This window comes from Bos indicus, chromosome 15 (assembly GCF_029378745.1).
Source record: "Bos indicus isolate NIAB-ARS_2022 breed Sahiwal x Tharparkar chromosome 15, NIAB-ARS_B.indTharparkar_mat_pri_1.0, whole genome shotgun sequence".
Taxonomy (NCBI): Eukaryota; Metazoa; Chordata; class Mammalia; order Artiodactyla; family Bovidae; genus Bos; species Bos indicus.
The window spans coordinates 24,115,976-24,143,379 of record NC_091774.1 but is presented as its reverse complement, the minus strand read 5'-3'; the positions used below and the strand labels follow the sequence as shown (position 1 = coordinate 24,143,379).

General features: G+C 47.0%; 1 protein-coding gene across 26 annotated transcripts in view; it reads right to left on the bottom strand.

Annotated features, from left to right (window-relative positions):
• The window catches only part of NCAM1 (neural cell adhesion molecule 1), a 361,541-nt gene that overhangs the window by 71,970 nt on the left and 262,167 nt on the right, over positions 1-27,404 (bottom strand). For all 26 annotated transcript variants that reach the window (XM_070803415.1, XM_070803416.1, XM_070803418.1 and 23 more), the window contains exons 2-3: positions 2,183-2,257; positions 292-510 (exon numbers count right to left, since the gene is read on the bottom strand). In XM_070803415.1, the coding sequence (XP_070659516.1) occupies positions 292-510; positions 2,183-2,257 (294 nt within the window). The remainder of the gene's footprint in view (positions 1-291; positions 511-2,182; positions 2,258-27,404) is intronic.

The following is a 27,404-nucleotide window of genomic DNA, read 5'->3' as shown; positions in this document are numbered from 1 at the left end:
GCAGGTTCCTTACCACTAGCACCACATGGAAAATGTTTGTATATAGTACCTCATGGAATAATAAATTTAGTTTGAAACCAGTAGGCCCCCCCCACACAAAAAAAAAAACCACCAAAAACAAGCAAAAGAACCCACATTGGAGCTCTTATCTTGATGCAGAAAAGACCTAGAGAAAAGTAGAAAAGAGGCCCGGTCAAGCCCTCTATTCCACCCCACTCTTTGCTACCCATGTTGTCTTCCCGGCCAAAGGAGCGGTCAGGGAATACAGAAGGAGAAGGAAGGGGGTCTTACGGAAGATCTTCACGTTGACCGTGGCCTCTGACTCGGTGCCATCCTCCGCAGTGACCACACACTTGTAGATGCCGGCATCATCGATGTTGGCATTGTAGATGGTGAGGGTGGAGGAGGAGTCATCGTTCCATACCACCGAGATCCGCTGCTGGTTTGGGGTGAGCTTCTCTCCGTTGGGCGAGAACCAGGAGATGTCTTTATCTTTGGCATCTCCGGCCACTAGAGAGGGAGAGATAATTTTCAAACCACTGATGCTGAAAAGACAAAGACGCCTCCAGGAAACAGTAGGTGGTTGATAAGAGCTACTGAGGAAGAACTCTACTGAGGTGGGAGGTGTGCGTGCACCTGTGTGTGACCATTCATGTTGGTCACTTCTGCATTTACTTGCTGTGTATTAATATTTGGAAAGAACTCAACGAACACTGGTGCTGATGTTTCTCATAGTGGGCCTATCCCTAGTGAGGGAAGAGGTATTTGCTGAGGATCTACTGTGTGCAGGCACTGAACTGGTAGCTTATAGCCTTGCAGAATGGGGGGCAAAGGCAGTTCGTATCCAGGATCTGAGCTCAAGCGCTAGTTGGTTAGTCAACTCATCAGCTTGTTTTCGAGGGCTTAGATGACGTCTCCTGTATAGAAGATGAGATGCCGGCTAGTCTCTGAGTATAAATTCCAACGACTTTTGCTCCACCATCTGCCTGCACAAACTGGCGTTTCAGCACCCCCCACGGCCTCAGACAGGCAAACACATCTGCTGAAATGCTTCAAAGAAGGTAGCCAGAATCGCCCATCATCCCTTCTCCAGGCAGCTCAAAGGCTAGAACGCTGCTGCTGCTGAGCTGTCCAGACACTGAGCCATAACAAGGGCTCTGGGATCCTGGATGGTTCTTGCACAGCGTCCTCTGTGCCCAGCGCCCTCCCCCTGCCCGCACCCCCACCCCACTGCCCGGCACAGATGCCTAGTGTAGAAATGGAGCAGCCTTCCTTTCAGGGCCCATCATGTTTTCAACAAATATCGCTCTTTGCATGATGCTCTGTGGGCTCCACGGCTGCATCTCCGGCTCGTTGCAATGGCTGTAATGAAGGCAAAGCTGGAGGGAAGACATCCAGTGGCCACGAGCTGCCTCATCCTGTGCAAATCGTGACAGCATTTCAAACCCCTCCCTGCCGAAAGCAGCATGCTGGATGTCAGCTTACACCTAGCTCAGCTCTTTCCTGGTCCTTTCATGTTCCAAATCCCAGGCATGTCACATACAGACTCCAGAACCTCACAGGAAGCCTTTCCTCCGCAGGACATTTCCTGATAATTAGCTGAGCTGTGGAAATGGGGCATGTTTTCTAAACAAAAGACAAGGACACCAGGTTCGACAAATTCTGAGCTCTGGTGCGGGCAATGGGACAGAATATTGGAATTGACTGGAGAGCTGGAAAGCCCAGGGCAGCTGGCCTCACCACAGAAGAGATGCTGGCACTCAGCTTTCTTTCAGGCATGTTTTAGGACTTCCTGTATTTTCCTCCTCTGGGAGATTCTAATAATCCAGACACTGACCCACTGAAGCATTTGTTCTAAAGCAGCCCCGCTCTCCAGTGTCATTCACGGAACTCTGGAGGCACCCAGAGCAGCGGTCTGGGGGCTGTGCTGACTTTCCCAAGGAAATCCCTCGATCTCCTCCATCACCAGGCAGACGTCCACAGGGCACATTTCACTGTACTGGGGCAAACTTAGTTTGGGGAAGGGAGACGGTCTGAGTACTTCTCTGGCTCTCAGGTCACCCAGTGATCCTGTCACAGGGTGAACTGAGATTCCAGGCACACCATCAGCCCAGCAGACACAGCTGTGACCTCTGCCCTGCAGGGTGGGGTTCCTGAGACGCAGGGTGACAGGGGTACTTGCCTTGGCACAGGAAGAATTTGGACTCTCCCACGCTGATTTCCCCTTGGCTGGGAACAATATCCACTTGCAGAGAAACTGAAAAAGACAAAAAGTCCAGTTTAAACACGCGTTTGGAGTTTTGAGACAGAAACCAGAGCTTTCATTAAAAAATGGAGTCTCCTCGCCCACTTCCAGAAAGAGCGAAGAGAGGAGGTTGTTTGGGTTTTGAGAACATATCATCACAGTTCCTCACGCCAAAGCCAGGAATGGACATGATCCAGGTCATTTTACGTACAACTGCTGTCCTCTATCAGACGGTGCAGGCCGCCCAGGAGACCTGGGGTAAACTGCCCTAAATGTTCCTGACCCCTTGAGAAGACTTAGGGTCCTGCTTCCAAACAGCAGAACTTCGTTCATGGGAACAGCAGCCCAGGTAGTTCCACGTGGACCATCAACCTGAAGGGTCCCCACAGCTGTGTTCAGAGGGAAGCCTGCTGTTCACAACCCTGCACAGGGCTTCCTGCCACTTCCCCACACTGTAGAGCCTCATCACCACAAAGGATTCGACGTGAAGATCCAACCTGGTTTTGGGGGAGGGGATGCCAAACAAGTGCTCACCTACTTCGCAACTATAGGACCAATCCATCTCTTTGCGTCAGAGGAGACAGCGATCAAACGTGGTCACCCTGATCAGTCAGTCACTCTTCTGCAATGCTGGAGTCTCTGCCCTGTGGTCCCCCTGTATCCCTTGGCTACTACACTACACTCGATTTGAATACCCATAGGTTCTATCCGGTTCCCAGGTGGTGCTAGTGGTAAAAAGCCTGCCTGCCAGTGCAGGAGACATAAGAGATGCGGGTTCAATCTCTGGGTCAGGAAGATCCCCCTGGAGGAAACTCACTCCAGTATTCTTGCCTGGAGACTCCCATGGGAAGAGGAGCCTGGTGGGCTGTAATCCACAGGGTTGCAAAGAGGTGGACACAATTGAAGCAACTTAGCTATGCACACACGCATGCTCTATCAGTCCCCTCCACCCATTAAGACAAAACACATCGCACCGGATCTCATGGATTCCTGTATTCACCCGGTTCCTCGATTATCTGCTTAAGTCAGATAAGCATTGCTCATGAAAATGTATTCTTAGGGTAGGAGAAGTGCTATTATTCATTGGGATCCAACTTTCTGCCTTTCCTCCTCTTAGGTAAAGTAAATCAGCAAGCTAAAGGCTAATGGACATTTGGTTGAATGCATGAAGCGCCTGCAAGCCGGTATGAAGGAGGGGCCTGGACAAAACAGACCGAGTAATAGAGACTCAGCAAGCCCTTCCTTTTAACAGCCATTTTCTCTGCACAGTAGAGCCGAGGGAATACTCGTTGCCATGGTGACGGGCTTGTAGGCAGAGCCATTGTGGGTCTCGGTCTGTGCTCATTTGATGAAGCAACCACGGTTGTACTCAGCGAAACACAGGGATCAAAGGGCCTGCTTGGCGCGGGCAAAGAGGAGTGTGGGGCAACATATCTACCAGGGGCACAGCTTTCCTTGCCATCCTATGGACAAAGCAGCCCACGGAAAAACCCAGCAGAGGCTGCAGGGAAAGGGATGGTTTGGTGGGACAGGAACCGAATGGGGAGGAGCGAGAAATCAGGAACGGGCTGGGCAACGATGCTGAGCGCACCACTCTGAGAATATGAAGCAGGAATCCAGAGGCTTCCAAATGCCAGCTCCTAAGAAATACGATAGGAATGGAGGGGCCGCCTGTCTCTCAGCAGTCGGTTTGCTTCCGATTACTCATTTGAGACCCAGGATGGAATTCTTCCTGAGAGCAATGAAAGGTCTTTTCCCTACCTTTCCTGAATTTCGCCCGTAGTGTGCAGTGCTACAATGGATTATTATTTTTTTTAATTTTAAAAAATTAATTTATTTTAATTGGAGGCTAATTACTTTATAATATTGTAGTGGTTTTTGCCATACATCGACATGAATCAGCCACGGGTGTACATGAGTTCCCCATCCTGAACCCCCTCCCACCTCCCTCCCCATCCCATCCCTCAGGGTCATCCCAGTGCACCAGCCCCAAGCACCCTGTCTCATGCATCGAACCTGGACTGGTGACCTGTTTCACGCTACAGTGGATTATAATGTGGGGGCCACAGCACCGGGGTGGGGTGGGCAGGTGTGCCTGGGTGTGGCTGCTTTCTTCCATCACTCTCCTCTGGATGGATTCTGGATGGACCTGAGCAGGAGGGGTCCCAACCATCACCATGTCGCACCTCCTCATTTTCTGGTCAGAAAAGAGCAGTAGGGACGTTGCTGGTGGTCCAGTGGTTAAGAATCTGCGTTGCAATGCAAGGGATATGGGTTTGATCCCTGGCTAGGGAACTAATGTGTCGGACCAGCTAAGCCCTCAGGCCACAGCTAGAGACCCTGAGTGCCACAACGAAAGATCGTGCGTGCTGCAACTAAGGCTCCACGTAGCCAAAAAAAAAATATATATAAAAAAAAAAACTAATTTTTTTTTTAAATTAAAAAAAGAAAAGAGAGGTAAAGTGACTTCCCTAAGGTCACATCTAGTGAGGGCCAGCATGGCCCCAGAGTCCAGGCCACCTGGCTCCCAGGTAAGAGTTCTTTCCATTACATAATGCTGTCTCTGCCAGTAGAAGATAAAATGTTTCCACTCGGTTTAACAAAGAATCAGATGCACATCCCTTAACAGAAGAGACCAAGTCCACAGTACATTAGGGGAGCACAGGGCCCTATAGGAGAGGGCTATAAGCCAGTGCCACCCATCTTAAAGCCACCTGGACCTTTTAAATCCCTATCTGTGGCTCATACACCACAGAACAACAGGCCTATGAGGCCCAGAAGCTGAGCCTCAGCCACCCGTTGCTGAAGTTATGGTCCTTTCTGGAGTTTACTGGGGCATTCTTTGGAGAATGAGAGGCATATTTCTAGCTTGGAAAGTGCACTGGCCCATATGCTATGTATTAGCAGCCAGCTTCAACATATGGATCCTGTTACTCTCACAGAGCCCTTATTGCTTTGAGAAGGATTTTCTTATCCCAAGTGAAAGAGCAGCCTTCATTTTTTTTAGCTCTTTTCAAACAGAACATGACTCTCAAGGGGCAGGAGAACACGGCAAGGCTGAAGAGTTTCCATCCTCGAATATGGCCGATATCTATCTCTGGGCCATGGACAGAAATGAGAAACGAGCATTACCAAGGAATTCCCAGCTCCCCCAGATCCCAGGCACACATTTATCATCACAGACATTTTTAAAGAAGAGATATCCATTCAGACGCCTGCCCTTTTGCACACATGGAGAAGAGAGTGATTTCTCCTTCTAGACACCAGTCAAAGCCAGGCCAGAGGAAGCCCAGACTCTCTGGAAACTCAACGCTTGGATGTTTTCCACTGGAGTACAATGGCTGATTATTCTCCCCCAAATGCAAAACCATGAATTATTAGGTTTAATAACGGCGAGTGGAAATCCTGCTCCAAGTCCCAAACTCCTTTCCTCCGCTTCTTGTGGCCCTTTCCTTTCTTACAGTATTTGTCTTCTCACTGTTTTGAATAAAAATTCCTGTCTTGACTTTCACCTTTCTCCAGTTGCAAATATAACTGTAATTTCTTCACCAGGCCTCACTCAGACCCTTTAGAGGAACTCTGAAAACATTTCTCCCAGAAAAAGTATCTCATTTTTTGCTTTGCAGAAACATGCTCTGCAGAAACATGGTGTGTTATCTAGTCGTCTTAGAAGCCTCCAAAGATACACACTTATAAACACAGGTGGCTGGGCTGGCTGGGACCCTGGGGTAGGTTGTCAGTGTCCTCCCATTATGGAAGACGGTATGGAGATTCCTCAAAAAATTAGGAATAAAATTACCATATAACCCGACAACCCCACTATTAGGCATATACCCCAAGGAGACCGTAATTGAAAAAGACACATGTGCCCATCACAGCACTATCTTCACTAGCTAGGACGTGGGGACAACCTAGATGTTCACCGACAGATGAATGGACAAAGAAGCTGTGGCACATATATGCAATGGAATATTACTCAGCTATCAAAAGGAGCGCATGTGAGTCAGTTCTAATGAAGCAGATGGCCTAGAGCCTATTGCACAGGGTGAAGTGAGTCACAGAGAGAAAACAAATATTCACACACACACACACACAGAGGATTTAGAAAGATGGTACGATGAACCTATCTGCAGGGCAGCACTGGAGATGCAAACAGAGACTAGGCCTGCGGGCATGGCAGTGGGGGCAGGAGAGGGTGGGCGAATGGGGAGAGCAGCCTGCAAACACGCACACGAGCACACGTGGGACAGACAGCCAGCAAGGATTTGCTGTACGACTCTGGGAACTCAACCCGGGGATTTGTGACAACCTGGGGGGTTGGGTGGGGTGGGAGGGAGTTCCAAGAGGGAGGGGACATAGGCATGCTGCTGCTGCTGCTAAGTCACTTCAGTCGTGTCCGACTCTGTGCGACCATATAGACGGCAGTCCACCAGGCTCCCCCGTCCCTGGGATTCTCCAGGCAAGAACACTGGAGTGGCTTGCCATTTCCTTCTCCAATGGATGAAAGTGAAAAGTGAAACGGAAGTCACTAAGTTGTGTCCGACTCTTAGCGACCCCATGGACTGCAGCCCACCAGGCTCCTCTGCCCATGGAATTTTCCAGGCAAGGGTATTGGCGTGGGTTGCCATTGCCTTCTCCGTAGGCATACCTATGGCAAATTCATGTTGACGTATGGCAGAAACCAACACAGTATTGTAAAGCAATTATCTTTCAATTAAAACAAATATATTGGGGAAAAAAAAAAAGAACCCATCCCCGCCCTGCCCCCCACCCCCAAGGCCTCAGGAAGCTGGTTCAAACTTTCTGGTTTACAAAACACACTTTGTTATTTCCCCTGAGACTCCTGACAGTTCTGAGATATAAAAAGGCCAATAGGATTGTCCTCACTCTACGAAAGAGAGAATCAAATGAAATAACCTGCCCAGGGCAACTCAGCTAGTAAGTAGTCAAGTCAAGATTAAAAGTCATCTAATTTCAAGACTCCAGCCTTTCTCCCTACACTTCACAGCTATCATTACTCTTTTGTTGGCTTCCTAATGGCCTCATTATTATTATTACCTATTCAGTTGCCATTTGCTCTTTCTAAATTATGGGCTAGAAAAAATCATCAAGTTGTTGTCATCCTGTCTACTCCGGTTGATTACAACTGGCCTCTCTGTTCACAGAGAACCCCAGCACGGTGTGTGTGCTCAGTCGCTAAGTTGTGTTCAACTCCTTGCGACCCCATGGACCGTAGCCTGCCTCGTTTCTCTGTCCATGGGATTCTCCAGGCAAGAATACTGGAGTGGGTTGCTATTTCCTTCTCCAGGGGAATCTTCCCAACCCAGGGATCAAACCTATACTGCTTGTGTTTCCTGCATTGGCAGGTGGATTCTTTACCACTGCGCCACCTGGGAAACCCAGCTAGAGCATTAAAATTCCCATTTTTACAGACGGGGAAGTGGAGGCTCAGAGCCCTAAGTAATGGTAATGATGGATCAAGATTCAAACCCAGGCCAAATGCATCCAAAGCCCCAGCCATTTCTCCCACCCTGTTCTATCCCTTGCGAACAGACAGAAAAAGCTTCTCGTGAGAATGGAATGAGTCCCTTCTCCACATCATTTAGAAAATAAAATAACCCTGTGAGACATGCATATGTTTTAAAATGTGTTTTCTACCTAAATGTCTTTAAAAAATGGATGTCTTGTTCTGAAAGATATGACAACTTGTTTAGCAAACAGCCTCAGGTTGAAAGAGGAGTTCTGTGATTTTCAAACACCCTCGCAGAAGCAAGCTATGAGGTCTCAGATGCTAAAGAAAAGGGAACTGAAATTTCAGTTCTAAAATGTGCTCAGGCACTTATCAGAAGAGGTGGGATCTTCTAAGCAAAACAACAGGAAAAAAAATTCTGATTTCAAAACGGAGTCCGTAGATTTCACCTGAGTTAGTGACTTCTCACACCAGTTCAATCTTATTGTTCTTTTCAGAATCTTATGTGCTTGAGGAAGTAGGAGCTGAAAGCAGCAAGTGAGCCCAGGTCTCTCCATGACTGACCAACAGTATTTTCTTGTTAAGTGATTATAAGACATTGGCTCCTGAGAAAGACAAATTGCAGAGCTGCGGCAGGCCCAGGGCCAAGGTAGGCACACCTGAGGAGCACCTGAGGAGCATGCCCTCATCATCAGTCAAGAGCTGGGTGAATGACGGAGGATGAATCTGATTAGTGACTGTGTATCCGACAAAGAGATCTTCCAGAACTTGTTTAGTAAAGGCTAAGGATTGTTGGGGGGAAAAAAGGCATCAAAGTCTAGTTCTACATTTATTTTGTCAGCTATTGTTCTAGAAATGAGTCTTAAATAGAACTGTACTTAACCACTAAAGGAGACTTATTTTTTTGCTTTTCAAACTATGCTAAAGTGTCTTTCATTTGATGGATCTGTGGGAAATTCAGACGTCAGAATAGGAGCGTAATAACTAAGGTATCCCCAGTGTGCCCAGACAGTCTGCCTCAGGGTCAGCAAAGTACATGAGGGGAGATAAGAGGGTGGCTTCACAGATGAATCAAAGAAACTCAAAGAATGCAAAACGAAGACTAACACAGCGATCCTGCAGAGTGGGGAATGCTGTGGACTCTGGGCCAACCCTCAGCACTCAGCAGTGTAAGCCTGCCCAAGTTATTTAACCTCTTGGAGCCTGTTTCCTTGTCTGTTAAATGGGGACTAACAGAACCCTTATCAGAGGGCTGTTGGAAAGATAAAATGAATTAATACATGTAGAATAGTCTCTGGCACCTAATACACATTTAATATTTGTTGTGTATTATTAATATGCCTCTATCAATAACCCTTTCCAAGGAAATTGTTTTGATTACTATTTTTGCAAAAAGTTATGTTTACTTTTATGGTTTTAGATAAAGTAACCTTCCGAATGAGCCATGTGGTGGTCACGTGGACCGATTCCATGCTCTACATTACTTTAAAATATTTATCTTGCCTGTCAGAACTTCACTGGTATAAAAGATGACTGAATCCAATCAAAGCCAGAAAACCAATAATGTAGGCACATTAGCCTACATTACAATGTAGGCCTACAATGTAGGCCCCTCAGTTTTCTCATCTGTAAAATAGGGATGATGATAAAACTGAATTTGTGTTGTTGGACTGTCATGAGAATTAAACAGTCAGGAAAGAGTCGTGGTTAGGAAGTCAGGATATGGAGTCAGAGAGGCTGCGGTCCAAATTCCAACTCTGATACGTAGGAATCCTGAATTCTCAAGAGAATCTCAGAACCTGTTCTCCATATTTGTAAATGGCCATAACAACTTGGTTGATCTCATGGGGATATTGAGATGATTTAGAAAGGTATGTAAAGTTCCAAACACAAGGTCAGGCCGTGCTGGTTGTGTTTTAAATGACAGTACGTATATGACAGTACTTTGACATCATACACACACACATATACATACACACACCCCCCCTAAACAGAATGCCCTGTAATGTTAGTAATGAGAATGAGATAGCAGGAACCTCTTGTAGACTACTGCATTAAACTGTCCAAAGTCTATTCAGGGATGTGTGTGTGTCTGTGTGTGTGAGATTTATCCCGTTGCAGCCAGTGAGGGCTGTTCTTCATTGTCACGCGGGGGCTTCTCATTTCAGTGTCCTCTCTCGCTGGGGAGCACAGGCTTTAGGTGTGTGGGCTTCAGGAGTTGCAGCTCATGGGCTCTGCAGTGCTGGCTCAGTAGTTGTGGTGCACGGGCTTAGCTGCTTCGCAGCACGTGGGATCTTCTCGGACCCGGGATCGAACTGGTGTCCCTTGCATTGCAAGGCAGATTCTTAACCACTGGACCACCAGGGAAGCTCCTATATTTTTATCTATGTGTATGTATCATACCTACAAGATCCACTAGATAAGACAGTGTGTGTGTGTATGAATAGAATAATTCAACTTGTCAGATTGCTGTTGCTGGAAGCAGCAGCTGGACATAGGTAAATTTATCTCATTTTGGGAGAGAAAAACAAATAAACAGTTAAGGATGACAAAGGACTCGCATGTCACATCCTTGACATGTGAGTCTCACAATTCTGGCTTGAGCTCCTGTTGACAGCAGCTGAGTAGAAGAAAAAGAGGTAGACTGTTTTACTTTTAAACATCAAACCAAGAGTTATATGTCAGTTTAAAGGAACTATAAAATACGTTCCAACGTTCTTACACATTTTGGCTTCTGGTTCTGTATACTGGGCTTCCCTGGTGGCTCAGAGTGTAAAGCGTCTGCCTACACTGCGGGAGACCCGAGTTCGATCCCTGGGTCGGGAAGATCCCCTGGAGAAGGAAATGGCAATCCACCCAGTACTCTTGCCTGGAAAATCCCATGGATGGAAAAGCCTGGTAGACTACAGTCCATGGGGTCACAAAGAGTTGGACATGACTCAGCGACTTCACTTTCACTTTCTGTATACTAGCATCATAATGGCAGGCCATATTCTGATTGCCACTGGAAGCATCCTTGCTGTCTACAGTGGGTTCACAGCAGCAACCAAACAGGAGTCATACTCAGGGCTGCCAGTCCTAGTTAGGGTCCCATCTATGTAAATGCTGAGAATTCTGTGTAGCTTCCATTTACATCAAAACACCCAGAAATAATCTACCTGGGGTTTCTAAGCCAACTGAGATAAGTTTATAACCAAACCCTTGGGAAACCCTCTGTGTGCAGTCCCCACAGGACCCTGGGTCCCTGGCTTCTCCCAGTATGTCAGCCAGCCTAGAGGGTGAAGGAGGCCCTCATGAAAGCTGTGGTCTTCCCTGGCTGGCAATACCAGCACTCAGCAGACTTGCGAGAACAGAACTCAAGACTGGAGGAGGAAGAGAAGAAGGCTCTTGGTGGTGGTGGTGGTGGTGGTGGCTCTGTGGTTTAATGCCTTAATGCCTTTTGAATGGAGAAACCAGAACTTCTGTACGAAGACAAACCATATAGACAAGTTGCAAGTAAGATACAGATCTTTCTAAACCAAACAACTTCGCTCATATACCAAGTGGGTTTCCCATGCCTATCACTTTAATAAAGGCACCAAAACTGGACAATGTTTCCTTACAAAAGTGATGCAATGAGAATTCCTGATGAAAATTCTCCTTAATCTCCTCAAACCTCAGGACTCTTCCAGAGTGATGGGGGGAGGTGTGAGAAAGGGGAATATAACTGTAGAATTCTTAAGCTTTCTATGTAATATGATAATACAGTTGATGCGCGTGTGGAGGCTCAGTCGCTACGTCATGACCGACTCTTTGCAACCCCATGGACTTAGCCCTCCAGGCTCCTCTGTCTATGGCATTTTCCAGGCAAGAATACTGGAGTGGGTTGCCATTTTCTTCTTCAAGTGATCTTTCAGACCCAGGTACTGAACCTGTGTCTCCTTCATTGGCAGGCGGGTTCTTTACCACTGGGCCACCAGGAAGCCCAATAGAGTTGATATTATAAAATTATACTAGGGAGGAGAAAGTATTTCACATCACTATACAAGTGAGGTTTAGATGATTAATCTGATATCCTATTACCCCAAATAATCTATCCTATGAAATTCTAGTAGCCAAACAACAGAAACCAACTCTATTTCTTAGCAAAATAAATTATGTGAGTTGCTGGGAACCAGGAACAACTGGGTCCTGGCTCTGTTCCCTGGGGCTGGCTTCAACTCAGAACACAGAGCCAAGGTAGATAAGGGCTTCAGCTTTCTTGGCCTAAGTTCCCTGGGTCAAATTAGCATTCCACCGGGTCTGACTGGATGGTTTTGTTTTATAGAACTAAGTCAGTGGTTTCAAACCATGGTTGCTACCCCTATGAACTACCTAGACGCTAGAAAACTTGATTCATATCACATCACATGGTGTCCTCGTGTTCTGGTTAAAGGGCAAGAAGATCTATGCATTGGTTTAATCTGCTCAGAAGGGATAGATTCATGCTATTCCCCAGGCTGTCACTCCATAGCCAACCTCTACCTCCAAGAAAGTACACAATTCCTACTGGGAGCATTCTGGAGCATCTAACAGGAGTCAGAAGAAATGACTCAAAGGGATATTAATCAGGAGCACAGCCCAAAGAAATTCCACACCATACCCACGATCAGACACAGGAAAGAAGCCAGCCAAACCCTGATGAAAGGAGTTTTGTTGGTTTGCTTGTTTTAACAGGGGATCATAAAGGAAGGAGATACACTGAAAAAGTTACTTAATTTTTTTCCCCAAAGTAGCAAAAAGTCAGAAGCAGCCCCAGAGAGCCTCAAAAGGGCTAGATTCCAGGCCAGGAGTGAAATATTTGCCAGGTGGGCATTAATACTGTCTCCTATAGTCCACAAGAGGGGAAGGTACACGTGTTTCACAGTGCCCACCCTGGGAAGCACCTGCCACGTGACGGCAGGAGTGTGTGCCGAGAGGCGGAAAATGTGGACGAGCTATACCTGACCTCTGCCTTCTACTCCACTGGATTAGTTCATGGCCAGGGTTGTAGAACCATTTAGTAACAGAGAGGGTTCGAGCCGGGGGGACCTGACATAGACTCTCCAACCCCTTCATTTTATAGATGGAAAAGGGGCAGAAGTCCAGGGTCCCTACAGCAAAGTTCAGGGGCCACGGGGTTGTGCCCACATACTGACTGCTGACCTGACGCCTCTTCTTGTCTCTGTGTCTCACTTGCTTTGTGTCCTCAGCAGCTCTTTTACCAACTGTTTTCCCTTGCTTGGTTTGCCCTGGTCTCACCCTTGTCCCTAAAGAGCGAGAGTCATCACTTAGGACTTCCCTGGTGGTCCAGTGGTTAAGAATCCACCTGCAGGGGACACAGGTTCCATCCCCGGTCTGGGAAGATTCCACATGCCTCAGGGCACCGAAGCCTGTGGGTCATTACTAGTCAGCCCATGCACCCCAGAACCCATGCTCTGAAACAAGAGAAGCCACTGCAATGAGAAGCCTGCAAACCACAACTAGAGAGGAGCCCCTGCTGCCCGCAACTAGAGAAAGCCCGCACGCAGTAACGGAGACCCACAGCAGCCAAAAATAAAAATAAATTTTAAAAAAGAGTCTATCCCTGGGAGTTGTGTGCTTGTGCTCAATTGTGTCTGACTCTTTGCAACCTCATGGATTGTAGGCTTCCAGACTTCTTTGTCCATGGCATTTTCCAGACAAGAATACTGGAGTGCGTTACCATTTTCTACTCCAGGGAAGCTTCTTGACCCAGGAATTGAACCCATGATTCCTGAATCTCCTGCACTGGTAGGCAGATTCTTCACCACTGTGCCACCCGGGAAGCCCCAGACTGGCCTTATTAAGTGCAGCTGGGAAAGCTGGACAAACGGCTGGTGGCCTACCTGTCCTGCCCGAAGCCCATTAAAATATCTAGTGTTGCCAACACCAGCCCACTTTTTAACTGAAGCTCCAGTTCTCTGCTTCCTTTTCAGACAATCTTTCCTGCCATTTCCTTTTTTGGGCAGACTGACTTCAGGCCAGCACCTTGCCTGAAGTTGAACTACCCGCTCCTTGCCCTGAAACGTAGGGCAAGGACACAATTAGATGCTTGGAACTCAGCTAAGCTTCTCCAGGTAAACAACATGAAATCTATAACATAACAACATAAAGAAGCTGATGACCCAGACCTTCTTGGTAAATTGCTGCATGTGATCTGATAGCTTCCAGGATGCCCCTGACAATGCTTCCTTAGGTCTGCTCTTTCAAAAACTTGCCTTGATAAAATGACTCATCCAACTTCTCTTCTTCCAGCTATAAAAAGGTAATGATACAAGGCGGATGGTCCCTCTCTCTCTCCCAACAGCTTTTGCCAACATGGCAAGAAGTTGGAATTATATCTTCCAATATTTGTCCAGCTGTTGTTTGCAGATATTATATTCTTTACACTGAGAAAATAGAAATTTAGAGAATGCTAGCCTGCAACTTCATCCTGAAAATTTCAAATCCTGTCCATGTCTTTCAAAAATGTCCTTATGTGATCATAGCTTTAAGCACATCTGGGCTATTGAAGATACAAAGGCTCACAATCTCCCAAACAACCAGTGCAAAAAACTGTTAAATTTAGTTTCTGTCAAGTGAAAATTTCACATTCTCAAACCAAGATATATAGTTTATATAGACAGTGATTATTTTGAGTCAGTCCCTGTTCAGAGCACTTCAATGAGTTCATGTAATCCTCATAACAACCCGATGAGATGGGTACTTAGGGTTATTATCCTACTGGACAGATGAAGTAGGTTATTATCCTACTTGACAGATGAAGAAACTTAAGAACTGAAAGATTAACTAATGGCCCAAGGTCACAAAGCTAGTAAGAGGTAGAGCTGGGACGTGAAGCCCAGGCAGATAAAGCTCCATGGCCCTTGATCTTAAGTATGTGTTATATAAAATCTGCTTTAATGAAAATCAACTTTCGTGAGAAAGGGGTTGCTCTTGTGCTGGATGAACTGGGAGACACTGTGCAAGTAGAAAAACACGATTTCCTTGGGGAAATACTGATTCTGAACATGGGCTCAGAGGCTGCTTGAATTCAGAGCCCACCGGGCCACAGTCCTCTCCCTGCTGCAGCCCTGCCTTCCCTACACTGAAGCCTTCTAGCCCCCTCCTGACCAGCAATGGTCCTGGCATCCATGCCAACAGGCAGCCACCAGAGCTCAGCCGCCAACAGGCATCAGGAAGAGGCTATGAGTTGGACATTCCATCTACGGGTCACTCCTGATTCCCCCAATTTGGATTCAGGGTGAGCCATATCATCCTTTATTAAAATGTGAGTATTAGAATTTTTCTTTGCTGATATTTAAGTTGTGACTGGCTCTTTGCTCCTCGGTAGGGTGTGCATCTGAGTTGGATTATTCATGTAACTACTCAGCCAGTATTCTCTCAAAGCACTCACTCTCCTTAAGAGGTCATTTGTTGAGTATCATGGTAAAGAGATTCCTAGTAGAGGTAATAATCTTTTCAAGGGGTCGAGAGTCCATTCCCCACTCTCTTGGCCAGAGTCACCCCTCACCAGACAGTGCCTGACCTGTTTATTAACATGATTAACATGCTGATTAACATGTCTACATTACACAGAATAGATAGAAGAAAACTCAACTATTAAAATAATAATAATTTAACAAATAATATATCCACTATTCTGGGATAGCTTTTAAATTAGGGAACAAATAAGAAAGCTATCATTTAGCTCTACTACCAATTAGGGTAGGAGTTGAAATGCTATATCCACTATTGTGGCTTATTAAGAACTCAGACGTGAGCACAGCCCCAGCCCAGGCAGGGTGGCAGAGAAAAGGGTCCATGGTGGCTCAGAGGGTAAAGCGTCAGCCTGCAATATGGGAGACCTGGGTTCGATTCCTGGGTGGGGAAGATCTCCTGGAGAAGGAAATGGCAACCCACTCCAGTGCTCTTGCCTGGAAAACCCCATGGATGGAGAAGCCTGGTGGGCTACAGTCCATGGGGCCGAAGAGTCGGACATGACTGAGCAACTTCACTTTCAAGAACTCAGATGTGAGCACAGCCCCAGCTCAGGTGGGGTGGCAGAAAGAAGGGACTGTGGCAGAAAGTGGCTGTGCAGTGGTCCTGGAGCATCTGAGGTACATCCTGGCTCTGAGTGCATGGTACTGCTTCTGCCAACCTTACGATCCATCCATCCATACAATTATCCAGAACGTGACTTTCTAACTCTCAGTTAAAAGTCCTTTGGCTATATCTGTGGCCTTCGTCTGTCTTCACACAGTGTGATTTCAGGGACCCGAAAGAGCCCTGTGGGGCTCCCCAGTCCCAGGCTGGTTACTGATATGCCATTTTCATTCTTGCTACCTCTATCTTATGATGTGTGTGCCTAGTAATAGCAAGCAACTCCATGATGCTCTCAGTTCTTTCAACTTAAAATGTATGAAAGATGTAGATAGAGTTCATTTGGGGGTGCTGGGAAAACATGGTCTGTCAAGTAGGAGTTGGGAGGTTGTTAGGGAAATGTTCAGTCTTGTTCAGGCTTCAGAAGTAGGGGAGCGGGCCTCCGACACGGGATCACATACCTACCTGCAAGCACACCAGCAAGTCAGGCGTTGCTTCAGATAAGAAAGGGAGTGGGTCTTGGAATCTCTTAAGCCCCTGAGGGCCTGGCCAGCCCTGCTTCCCCCTCCCCACCAGGGTCTAAGAAGTCTTACGACTCACAAGGTGAGACAAACAGCATTGTAAAAGTTAAAGGAAAACCAGAGCTGCATTTTTGCGTGCAAACTAATGACATAAATTTGTGGTCTGGGATTATAAGCGGGAGCCCCCAAATTGCAATTTGAAGTCTCACCCAGGGAACAGACACACCGCCCAGGACCCGTCTCTCAGCTGAGATTCCAGGTTGCTGTTAACATGGGATTTCTCAGGGCTATTCTGGAGAAGGAAATGGCAGCCCACTCCAGTACCCTTGCCTGGAGAATCCCATGGACAGAGGAGCCTGGTGGGGTACAGTCCATGGGGTCGCAAAGAGTCGGACATGACTGAGCGACTTCACTTTCACTTTCAGGGCTATTCACCTGTGGATGTAGGTGTCAGCTCAATTTGGTGATATATATGCTGTTACTTCTCTCTATTGTTTCTGTTTCTTTTCTTTTAATGACTGTATTTTGAAATTAAGAAAATGATCTTCTATGAAAAACTGAAACTGTTTACTTGTGTGTAACAAGTGGTTTCTTTTGTTAACAAATCCTTTGAATCTAAAACGAAAATGAAACATTTGGCAAAATATAAATTGTGGAGAAAAAACAACCAAATGCACAAGGCTCCCACTCATCTTGGTCGCTGAGACCATCCACGTGTGTTAATTATGCTCCTTCCTTGCCCAGAATAATGCTACAACTCTGAAGAACTGCCAATAAGTCATAAACATTAAATATGGGATGAAATCCTTATGATACCCTTTACGGACTTTTGTTTGGGTTTTGTTTTTGTAGTAGGGTTTTTATTTAAGCAAGCATCACTAAGGTCTTTCATTATTCACTTAGACTCCTTCTCTCCCCTAATCCAAACCCAACTGTCCTTGACAAACTTGCTCTGCTTTATCTGATAGGCAGGAGAGTCTTTGAATCTGTGTCTGAGAAATCAAAGACAGAAAGATTAAAGAGAATCCCCCCATGGCACCATGTCGTAATGGCCTTTGATGCTCAAGGACTAAAATAAGTGGGATCCCAAGGAGACAATTCAAAGGTCAGAGGCAGATGTGACGCTCATCCGTGAGAAACAAACACAAGCCAAACTCGTCTGATGGGGGCAGAATCTTTCTGGAAGGATTTCACAAAGGCAATGCTTCTTAACTTCCCCTTCAAGGTGACAAACTCTAGTTCTATGAGCAACTTTAAAATCAAATAACTAAACCCTTGTTCCTGCATCCTTAGCTCAAAAAGAAGTAAAAACCTGCCAGGAGACAAATTCTCTTTGGGGAAGGTTCATGGCAAAATTCCTCTTAACTTCAGGAGACCAAAACCCTTTCCTGGCAATAGGAGTTTAGTGTCCACTGTGATCCTGCCTGGTGGCTCCAGCGCCAAGTCTAACACAGGACTTGGGCAGGGCATAGGGTAAAACACACACACACACACACACACACACACACACTCACACACACACACACACACTCACACACACACTCACACACACACACACACACTCACACACACACACACTCACACACACACACACACACACTCACTCACTCACTCACTTGCTCCTTCCTCACTTTTTCTTCTTGGACAGCAAATTCCTCTTGGGAACTAACTTGTGAACTTTGAAGATGATGTCAAGTCACAGTGACCAGGCAAAACTGGATGCCTTAAAAAGAACTCAGGGCACTAACCACTGAATTTTCCTTCTTTAAAAATAGAGTCTGCTTCATCAGTGGCTAAACTTGGGAAGGCAAGCACTCATTTCTGTTCCAAACTGGACTGATGGCTACAAGACTGAGAAGCCCTGGACCAGTGGCGATCTGAACATTTAAGTAAGTGGAGCTCACACGTGATGATGCTATTTTGTATTGCATGTAACTTTCGGTTTCCCCACCAGAAACTCCCCAAACAAGCCCCACCCTGAGAGCTGTATCAGTGCACACAGTCAAGGCTGCGACTGCGGCTGCCTTAGAAGCAGCAGCGCATCTGTCTGTTGTCAGGATGACTATGTCGTCCTGGGGGTAACTCAGCCATCCCTGCATCGTGGATTGTGACAGAATGGGCCACTCACTGCATGTGGGCTGAGATCTCCCCAACAGGCCTGTCTTTGGTCAAGTGGAATCCCTGCCTTTTTTCCCCCTTCAGTCACCTCTCTCCCATCCCAGCCCACCCCAATTCTCAAGGCTGGCCTTCTGCATACTTCCATAAGACAGACAGACAGAAGTCTTACACACCCAGCAACAAACTAGGCCAAAAAGCAAAAGCACTGATACATTTGGATATCCAGTCCCACGCTTGCATTATACCTTACTTTGCAGCAAGACAAGCTGCCTTTATTTCTGTAAACAAGTCATAGCTCTCAGCATCACTATCTGGCCTTTCAGATGCCAGTACCTTATAGAAAGCCATTAACCGGGAACAACCTGACAACCAAGTCTCCTAAAGGGTCACAACTGCCAGAATAAATGGCTAGTGAAAAAAGCTCGCAATTCCATCAGCAGCCCCTAAACTCCCTTGGGGGCAAGGAATCCATTTCTGAATTTCATCCTGCTCTCTGGAGGATAAGTGATTACTCCCTCTCTTTTCTGTTATGGGGTCTACACATAGATTTACATTTTATGAAGCATTTCTCACTGAGTCTGTTCAGACAAGATGACACATTTTGAATAGCCTTTAAGATATGACCAAAACACACACACACACCCTCCCCAAGATCCCCAGTCTGCACAATGTCAATCTCAAAAGCCACTGAACTGTGAGTTATCTGCCTGCTTCCTGGGTAAGAAGAAGTGATGAAAACACCAAGGCTTTCCCCCAAACCTCTAGGTGGCTTATGAAGCTGAAAACAAAAAGACAAAACCCATCGCATTGAAGACTTCCTTCCCTTTCTGTACCCTCTCTGTGCCACCTTCCTTTTTGCCGAACCCTTGCAGCAAGGCTACTGAGTGACCAAAGTGGGCTCAAAGCCTTGAGTTGGCCTTTGTCTTGGACCAAGACTCTTGTAACATCACAGGGGAGAATGACCCAGAGACCAAGAACTGAAATCAAGGGGACTGGATGCAGCTTCCCCACAGCCAAATCCGCTGGAGTCTGACTTATTCCTGCCTCTTGGCAAAAGGCCTTGCTGTACAGTTCAGAGATGGAAAACTCCATTAGAGATCAGGTGCCAGAGCCAGAAAGCTGAGAACAGGCCAAGGAAGAGAGCTGAGAGCTGAGATCTGAGAGCTGAGGTTGGAAGGAAAGCGCCTTCAGGGAGAGAAAAGACAGGGAACCACAGGGTGACATGTGAATGTCACGTGACTAGGGTCTCGAGAGAGCCTCAGGAAGCAGCACCCGGCAGGCTGATTCCGCTGTCTCCACACGGCCTCCCAGAAACCACCAGCTGTGACGTCAGCTTCACGCCCATGCCGAGGGTGAGCAGCCTCCTCCCTCCTGCTGCACACGCTGGATTTGGAGGCCACACTGGGATCTCCCAGGAGACCCTGTCTACGGGCACAGAGGGCTGGCACAGACCAGACTGCACAGAGCATGTGATGTCTCCTTATACTCTTCAGAAAGGGACTGTACTGGATTCTGTTCTTCCAAGGGAAAATCAACCAGGATCACGGGAGGGCTGAGCCAGCACTACCCTGGTCTTTACTGTCAAAATCTTGTCCCAGGATCCTCTGAGGTCAGGGAAGCCATAACAGAATCGGATCTGGAAGTAAAGGGGTGTGAAGGTCAGTCCCTCCTCCCTGTCTCCATGGCGATGAACTTGACCTCCATCATAACATCACTGTCTTATAAGGCAATGCAGTAGCATCTATTTCAATGACCAAACTCCATTAAGGACTGAGCCTCTTCATCCTCAGTGCTCAGCACACTGTACGCCTTAAAAGATGTGCTGAATTAACTGAAGATCCTTTCTGATTATTCTTTTCTGAGGTTCACAGGAATGTAACGATTCTGAAATGCATGGGATGCAGGAGTCCAGGCCCCGGAATAGTATCAGGTCACGTGCTTAAGAATGACCTGGATGGCTTGTGAAAGTCAGAGTTCCTTGCTGATTCAGTCCCTCTGCAGTGGAGCCCTGTGATTCTAATGTGAAAATACTCCTCAGATGATTCTGACATGTAGCCAAGTGAAGATTCTCTGGCCTACTCACTAATCTACCTGGCGTAACTGATGAATTGCAAACAACATCAAACCCGTCCAAACCCTTCAAGGCCCTGCACAAAGTTTATTATTATTTTTTTAATTGTACAATTTTATTTATTTTTGATGGAGCTGGGTCTTCACTGCTGCGTGGCTTTTCTCTAGTTGTGGTATGCGTGTTTCTCACTGTGGTGCTTCTCTTGTTGTGGAGCACGGGCTTGTGGGCTTCAGTAATGGCTGCAGGTGGCTCAATACCTGGGGCTCCCAGGCTCTGGAGCTCAGGATCAATAGTTGTGGTGCATGGGCTTAGCTGCTCCATGGCATGTGGAATCTTTCTGGACCAGGGATCGAACCCATGTCTTCTGCATTGGCAGGTGGATTCTGTACCACTGAGCCACCAGAGAAGCCCACTGCCCAGAGTTTTTGATGTTCACAACTGCTATGTTGCCCTAATACTTGGCTACTTATCACATTAAGCAATGCGACACAGCTCTGTAGAAACTCCTATTTCATGCTCTTCTTTTCAAATTTGTCACATGAGCTCTTTAGAAAGTATAACCCTGAACTCAAAACCAATATAATAAACATCATGTTTTTCTAAAGGTAGATATGCCCTCCAATCAAAATGGATATAACAGTAAAGGACAGCAAGTTACAACTGGGTATCACTGCCCTTGACACAGAGTGTGACACTCTTGGGTTCACCTAGCCCAGGACGACAACCTGCTGTTACAAATGGAAGGTCGCAGTCACCATCAGTGGTCAGTTGAGCGGTCTTGCTCTTGCTTTGCTAAGCTGGTCAGCCTGAATTGTTCCCTGCATAAGCCACATGAATGTGCTGGTCACTAAGTGGATGTGGGTGAGACACCTATTCAGGAATCTCAGGGCAGACCCCTGTTAACTGTAAGAGGAAAAGAGAGGTAAGGGGAAGCATGAGATATCAGACACCATCTTCCTAAAATGAGACTTCTGGGCTCTGAAATAAAAACAGCCTTTAGAAATTCCGAAATTAGCTCTAAATCATAAAAGAAGATGAATTCCTCCTACAGTATCCTCAAAAGGTCAGTTAAAAAGGAGACCCAGCCCTACTCAGCAGTCTTTCAGCCTAGAAAACATTCCGGTCCATGGTATTAGGAACTACCTGCCTCTTACCTTTATTCTGTGATATTGATGGATTTCAAACCTCTACAGGAACATTTACACAGGCCTCTCAATCCCCTGTGGAACCTGATAGAAGAAAACTTCCAATTGTTTCAAATAATTCCTAGCTGAATTCGTCTTGCTTTCAAAAGTTGCAGAGTCCCAAGGACAAATCCACCTCTTAGATGTAAAAGATGATGATTTATTCTTAATGTCTCTATGCTTGCTCATTGATGTTTCCCCCTCCATACAACACAGGCGTTGCCTGAAAAGAAAAAGACGCTTGGTGCTCCATGAACTCTTCCCCGAACGTGGAAATTCGTAACCACTGCACAAATGCAGATGCCTCTCCACCCAACTTATAGATCTTTCCGCACATTCGATGCGGATCTCTATGGCTTACGCACTCCCTACAAACATATTCCCACGTGCAGGAAATACAGAAGAAAATGTTCCCTGTAAACCCTTTTGTTTCCGCTATTTTAAACTATCAGGAGAAATTCAATCTTCCCACAGGAGCTTGTCACCACTGCTCACTCCCCCGAGGACCCTGAGAGACCCAGAAGGACACCCCAGGTACCACATGGGGACTCATTTACCTTCCAAGTGGCCACTGAACATGAGCAGAGGTAAGCCCCCAGTGCTCAGCCTCTGGCTGGTTAAATAATCCATAGTTGAAAACTTCCTGGTCTTAAAATTAGAAACTGATAATAATATTTAAGAGATGACTCAAAGTGGAAGAAAAAAAGGGGAATAAAAGAATCATACCAAACAGCCAGACTGTAAGCTACCTAGAGTGAGGTGGGGTCTTTTCTGCAATTTCAAAGTGTCTTGTACTTAGTTTTATACCCAGCAGGTTCCAGTAAATGCTCTCCACCACCTAATGGCAACCTTCCTTTCAGTTACGTTTTATCTCCCAAGGTGAAGAATGTTTCTTAAACGACTTGGTTTAAAAAAAAAATGTATTTTAAAAGTGCTTTCAGGGTAAATGTCTGGGTCAGTCCCTAAGAGTGAGGCCGTGAGGTCTGGCAGGAGAATCCCGGTGCCCCTTACTGCCCACCCCAGAAGGAGATCTGGACTCTGTCTACTTGCCTCATTTGTGCGATGGCACGGGGGCCCCTGCTGTAAGGGTAGGATAAACCACAGAGGGTGGCAATGTGGGGAAGCAGGTGAAAAGGAAGCAGAAAAGCAGGGTTTGTGTCTAACCCTGGCCCTAAAACACCTCCGGAACTTGAGGCGAGTCATTTTATCTTGCCAGGTCTTGGTTTATTCATTTGGAAAAAGAAGGGGTTGAACTAATCGATTTTTAGGTTTCATTCTATCCTATGGTTGTATGACTGAGGCCACGGTGGCAGTTCATCAGGGGCATCCCCGTCTTTCTGCCAAGGTTGGCTTGTCCCAGTTCTGCCAGGTGGAGTGGGGGACTTGAACCTGTAGGCACAGGCCCACCTGTCACCTGAGCCAACCCTCACTGATCCTGGTGGCTCATCAGAAGCCCCAGCCTCACCAGGGCGGCCAGCGCTGCCTCCTGAAGCCTGGGGTCCTGGAGCACTGAGGAAGTGCTGCCCTGAACTTGGGTCCCAGTCAGTCAGACCACCGGGAACGCTGCCACCCACTGAGCCTGGAACGTCTTCCTTCTCTACACTTCACTCCTGCTACCTCTATTCCCATCCCAGTCATGCCTGGCTCCGCTCTTTGGTGAGGCAGAGATGGAGGTCTTATCTGCACCATGAAGTGGAGGGGAACACAAGCAAAACGATCCATGAAGCACCTGGTACGTGGAGTAGATACCCGACCAGGGGTGGCTGTCATTCTTCCTGATAACCATGTGTGTGCTGGTCACTCAGTCGTGTCTGACTTTGTGACCCCATGGAATACAGCCCACCAGGCTTCTCTGTCCATGGAATTCTCCAGGCAAGAATACTGGAGTGGGGAGCCATTCCCTTCTCCAGGGGATCTTCCTGATCCAGGGATTGAACCCCGGTCTCCCGCATTGCAGGCAGAATCTTTACCATCTGAGCCACCAATGCAAGGCAGAGAAAACAAGTGTCTGGTAGCTATTAATTACACCATGAGAGCCCAGAAAAGCAGCCTCAGGGCAGCCTGGTGGGTGAGCAGGCCCACTTCCCGCCGCCTTGCAGGACGACGCTGATAAGACGGAGCTTGACAAGTGGAGCCTGGCCCTTCTCCAGTGCATTCCCAGTCATCCTTGGACGCGTCACCATCTGGTAGGAGCGTGCGTTAGAGACAGAAAACAAGGCGGACCACTCTTTTATCAAGACATTTACTCCCCATGGGGTACAGTAAAAAAGCTTGATGTTTCTTTAAGTGATAAGCTATCCCTGTGGACTTAAGGGAAGAGATATGCATAACTCTGAGGACAGTATGCTGTATTTTGCCAACTAACATCATGACCACAAAGGCTCTAAGAAAACCAAGGAGCTAGAAAGAAATTGCTGTTTCCATTTGTCTTTTTTCCCCTTCTTCTCAGGTTTATGCAATAGCAAGCTACTTAAGACATGAGGATGTACCCCCAGGGCCTATTTCACGAAATACCTTCTGAAGGTAAAGTGGCCAAGCAATTTCCTTCCAAGAATGTTTAAACTCTGGGGGCTCGTATGTCAAATGGAGTGGAGTCCCTTGGTCTAAACCCAGGTGGCTATCCATCAATGCAGTGAAATCAGAGGAGAATCAGAGGCTGGACCAGTCAAGCATCACCAGGAATCTGGTTGCTTCTCAGGCCCAGTCCTGCTTCTGGTGAGGAGAGGGAAGTCCACTTGGCCCAGAACCACATGAAACACACTTCCTTAAGGAAAATCTGGCCATATCATTGTAGGCTTGTGTGTGTATGCTCAGTTACATCTGGCTCTTTGTGACCCTTTGCATTGTAGCCTGCCAGGCTCCTCTGTCCATGGAATTTTTCAAGCAAGGACACTGGAGTGGGTTGCCATTTCTTCCTCTAGGGGATCTTCCTCAACCAGGGGTCAAACTTATGTCTCTTGAGTCTCCTGCATTGCAGGCGGATTCTTTACCACTGAGCCACTGGGAAGCCCCATTGCAGGTTTATTCACACTCAAAGCAGATACTTGGGCGTCAGAACCTGTACTTCCCAAAAGCCAGACCATGTAAGGCCCACCAAGCAGATCTCAGGGCACCCTGCTGACTTGGGCAGCAGGAGAGTGGGCAGCATGGAAGCACAAGGCTGACAGTGTCTGAGAGGCAGCCTGGGGATCTGCCCACAACACACATGCTCACACCAGATCTCACAAATGCCTCCAAGCAGATCCTCCGGGCCTAGGAGGAACTCATTCTGGTAGGAACTTGTCTTTATAGTATTAGTGAAACTGAGAAAATGGCAGAGGCCCCAGCAGGAGAATCGGGATTGCTACTCCAGATCAGGGATCTTCTATCACGTAATAAAGAGAAAGAGCCCTATGAATGAGACCCCCTGTCTGGGCATAGCACTCACTTCAGCAACCAAGTGTTTCATCAGCCCAGCCATGCTGTCTGGGCCAGACATCATCTCTGGCCAGATGATGAAGCTCTGTCCTTGCACACTCACTGATGGAGTGACTGGAACTTACATCCATTCTTACTCACTTTACAGATGTGAAGACTGAGGCCTCAGGAGGTTAAGGGAGTTTCCCAACATTACACAGCTAAGATTAATAGATAGGGGGCAGAAGTTGGGGGTGGAGAGCTTGGATTTGAAAACTCAGGGTTGTTGTGCTCCCAAGTCCACTTCTTTTGTCTTATACCATGACGCCTACAATGATGTGGTAGGGTTTCCAATGGGAGACTATTTTCTTCTCCTTTTTCTAAGTACAGGTCGGTGCTGTTTGTTCTTGGGGTGGAGAGAAGAAGTGAATGGCAACGCTACAGGAAGTCCATGTCTGCCAGTACATTCACACATCATACCCACACTTTCCTTAAGGATGCTCTGCCCAGGGCTAGATGCCTAGACATTAAACTTTTTGAAAGGTCATTATTCCAGAAAATGGCCTGCGAGTCTTTTAGTACTAAATCTCATGCTAAGGAAAAACTCCACCCTATAGCCCTTATCTTTAGAGGTTTATTTTCTTCCTTTAGCTAATATTTCTCAAAGGAGGAATCCTGGGGATGACCAAATGTCTCCATCAGATACTCCTTCTCCTGCCTTTCAATTCCCAAGTTCTTTTTTATTTTTAAAACAGAATTTTAAAAAAAGTTTATTTATTTAAGGCTGTGCTGGGTCTTCATTGCTGTGCGGGTTTTTTCTCTACTTGCAGAGAGCAGAGGCCATTCTCCAGCTGGCAGTGCGCAGGTTTCTCACTGCAGTGGCTTCTCTTGCTGTGGGGCACGATCTCTAGGCACAAGGGCTTCAGTAATTGTGGTTCCCGGGCGCTAGAGCACAAGCTCAGTATCTGGGATACAATGGGCTCAATCACTCTGCAGCATGTGGGAGCCTCTTGGACCAGGGATCGAACCCATGTCTCCTGTGTTGGCAGGTAGGGCGTGTGTGCATGCTAAGTTGCTTCAGTTGTATCTGACTTTTTGGGACACTATAAAGGTAGCCCGCCAGGCTCCTCTGTCCATTGGATTCTCTAGGCAAGAATACTGGACTGGGTTGCCTTGTCCTCCTCCAGGGGATCTTCCTGACCCAGGGATCAAACCCACGTCTCCTGAGGCTCCTGGGTTGCAGGCGGATCCTTTACCAATGAGCCACCAGGGAAGCCCTCAAAACCCAAAGCCCTCAACATGCTCATTTTACTGCATCACCATATTTCTTATCTGCAGGATGAGTCTGGAAGCCTCTTCAGGACAAGGGTAGGGTCTCCTTGTCCTCGTCATCCTCCAGGTGCTCAGTCGCACCTGTCCCAGCAGATGTTCAGCACCAGTCAGGTGATCTGAGAAGCATGGAGAGTATCTGGCACAGTGCCTGCCACAGCTGGTGTTCCACACACGTGGGAGTGAGAGCTGGTGTTCCACACACGCGGGAGTGAGAGCTGAGGCAGGTGCTGCTGAGGCTCCGTGCTGCCTGGGTCTCTGGGCTCCTATTCTGCGTGCTGATCCCAGACAAGTCACAGACTCCAGTTCCCTGGTTTCTCCTTTTAAAGATCTTCTTTCAAAAGATCACAGGGATTAAGTGTGAACATCCTTTGAACTGAGAATATTACTGAGTTGGATTCTTCCTGAATTCCTTTCTCCTATTTCCCAAGATACTACTTGAAGACCCACTGTCACAAAACCATGTGTCTCCATATTTTAAGAGACACAACTTAAAATCAAAGGAAGTCTCAGCATTTCATGCTAAGGAGGTTTGGTTTCAGACACCCTCATATGTCTTGAAATTTCCATGTGGTTGGTTGGAAGCTCTTTCTAAAATCTAATTGGTGACTGTCTATGCTCTGTATCACATGCCCCCAAGGGACAGGAGAGAAGAAATGACGTCAGAGTTGATAGAAAAGCCACACAAAGACTGTCTGGCAGTGTTCTTATTAGCAAGAAAGACAGAGCAAGATGCCTAAATGATATACCTCCTCTCTTGCTGCTGCATCACTGAGTCCCACACAATAGACCTTTGGAAGCAGTCAGCTTGTCAGCATCACGCCTTGCACGGTGGGTGAGCTGAGGCAAAGATAATTTTCCAGGCTATTTGGCTATCAACAGACACCAAATTGCTTAGCTGAGCAGACCTGATTTCCTTCAACTTGCTGCAAAATTCTTAAACAAACTTGGAAAACAGAAATGTGTTCTC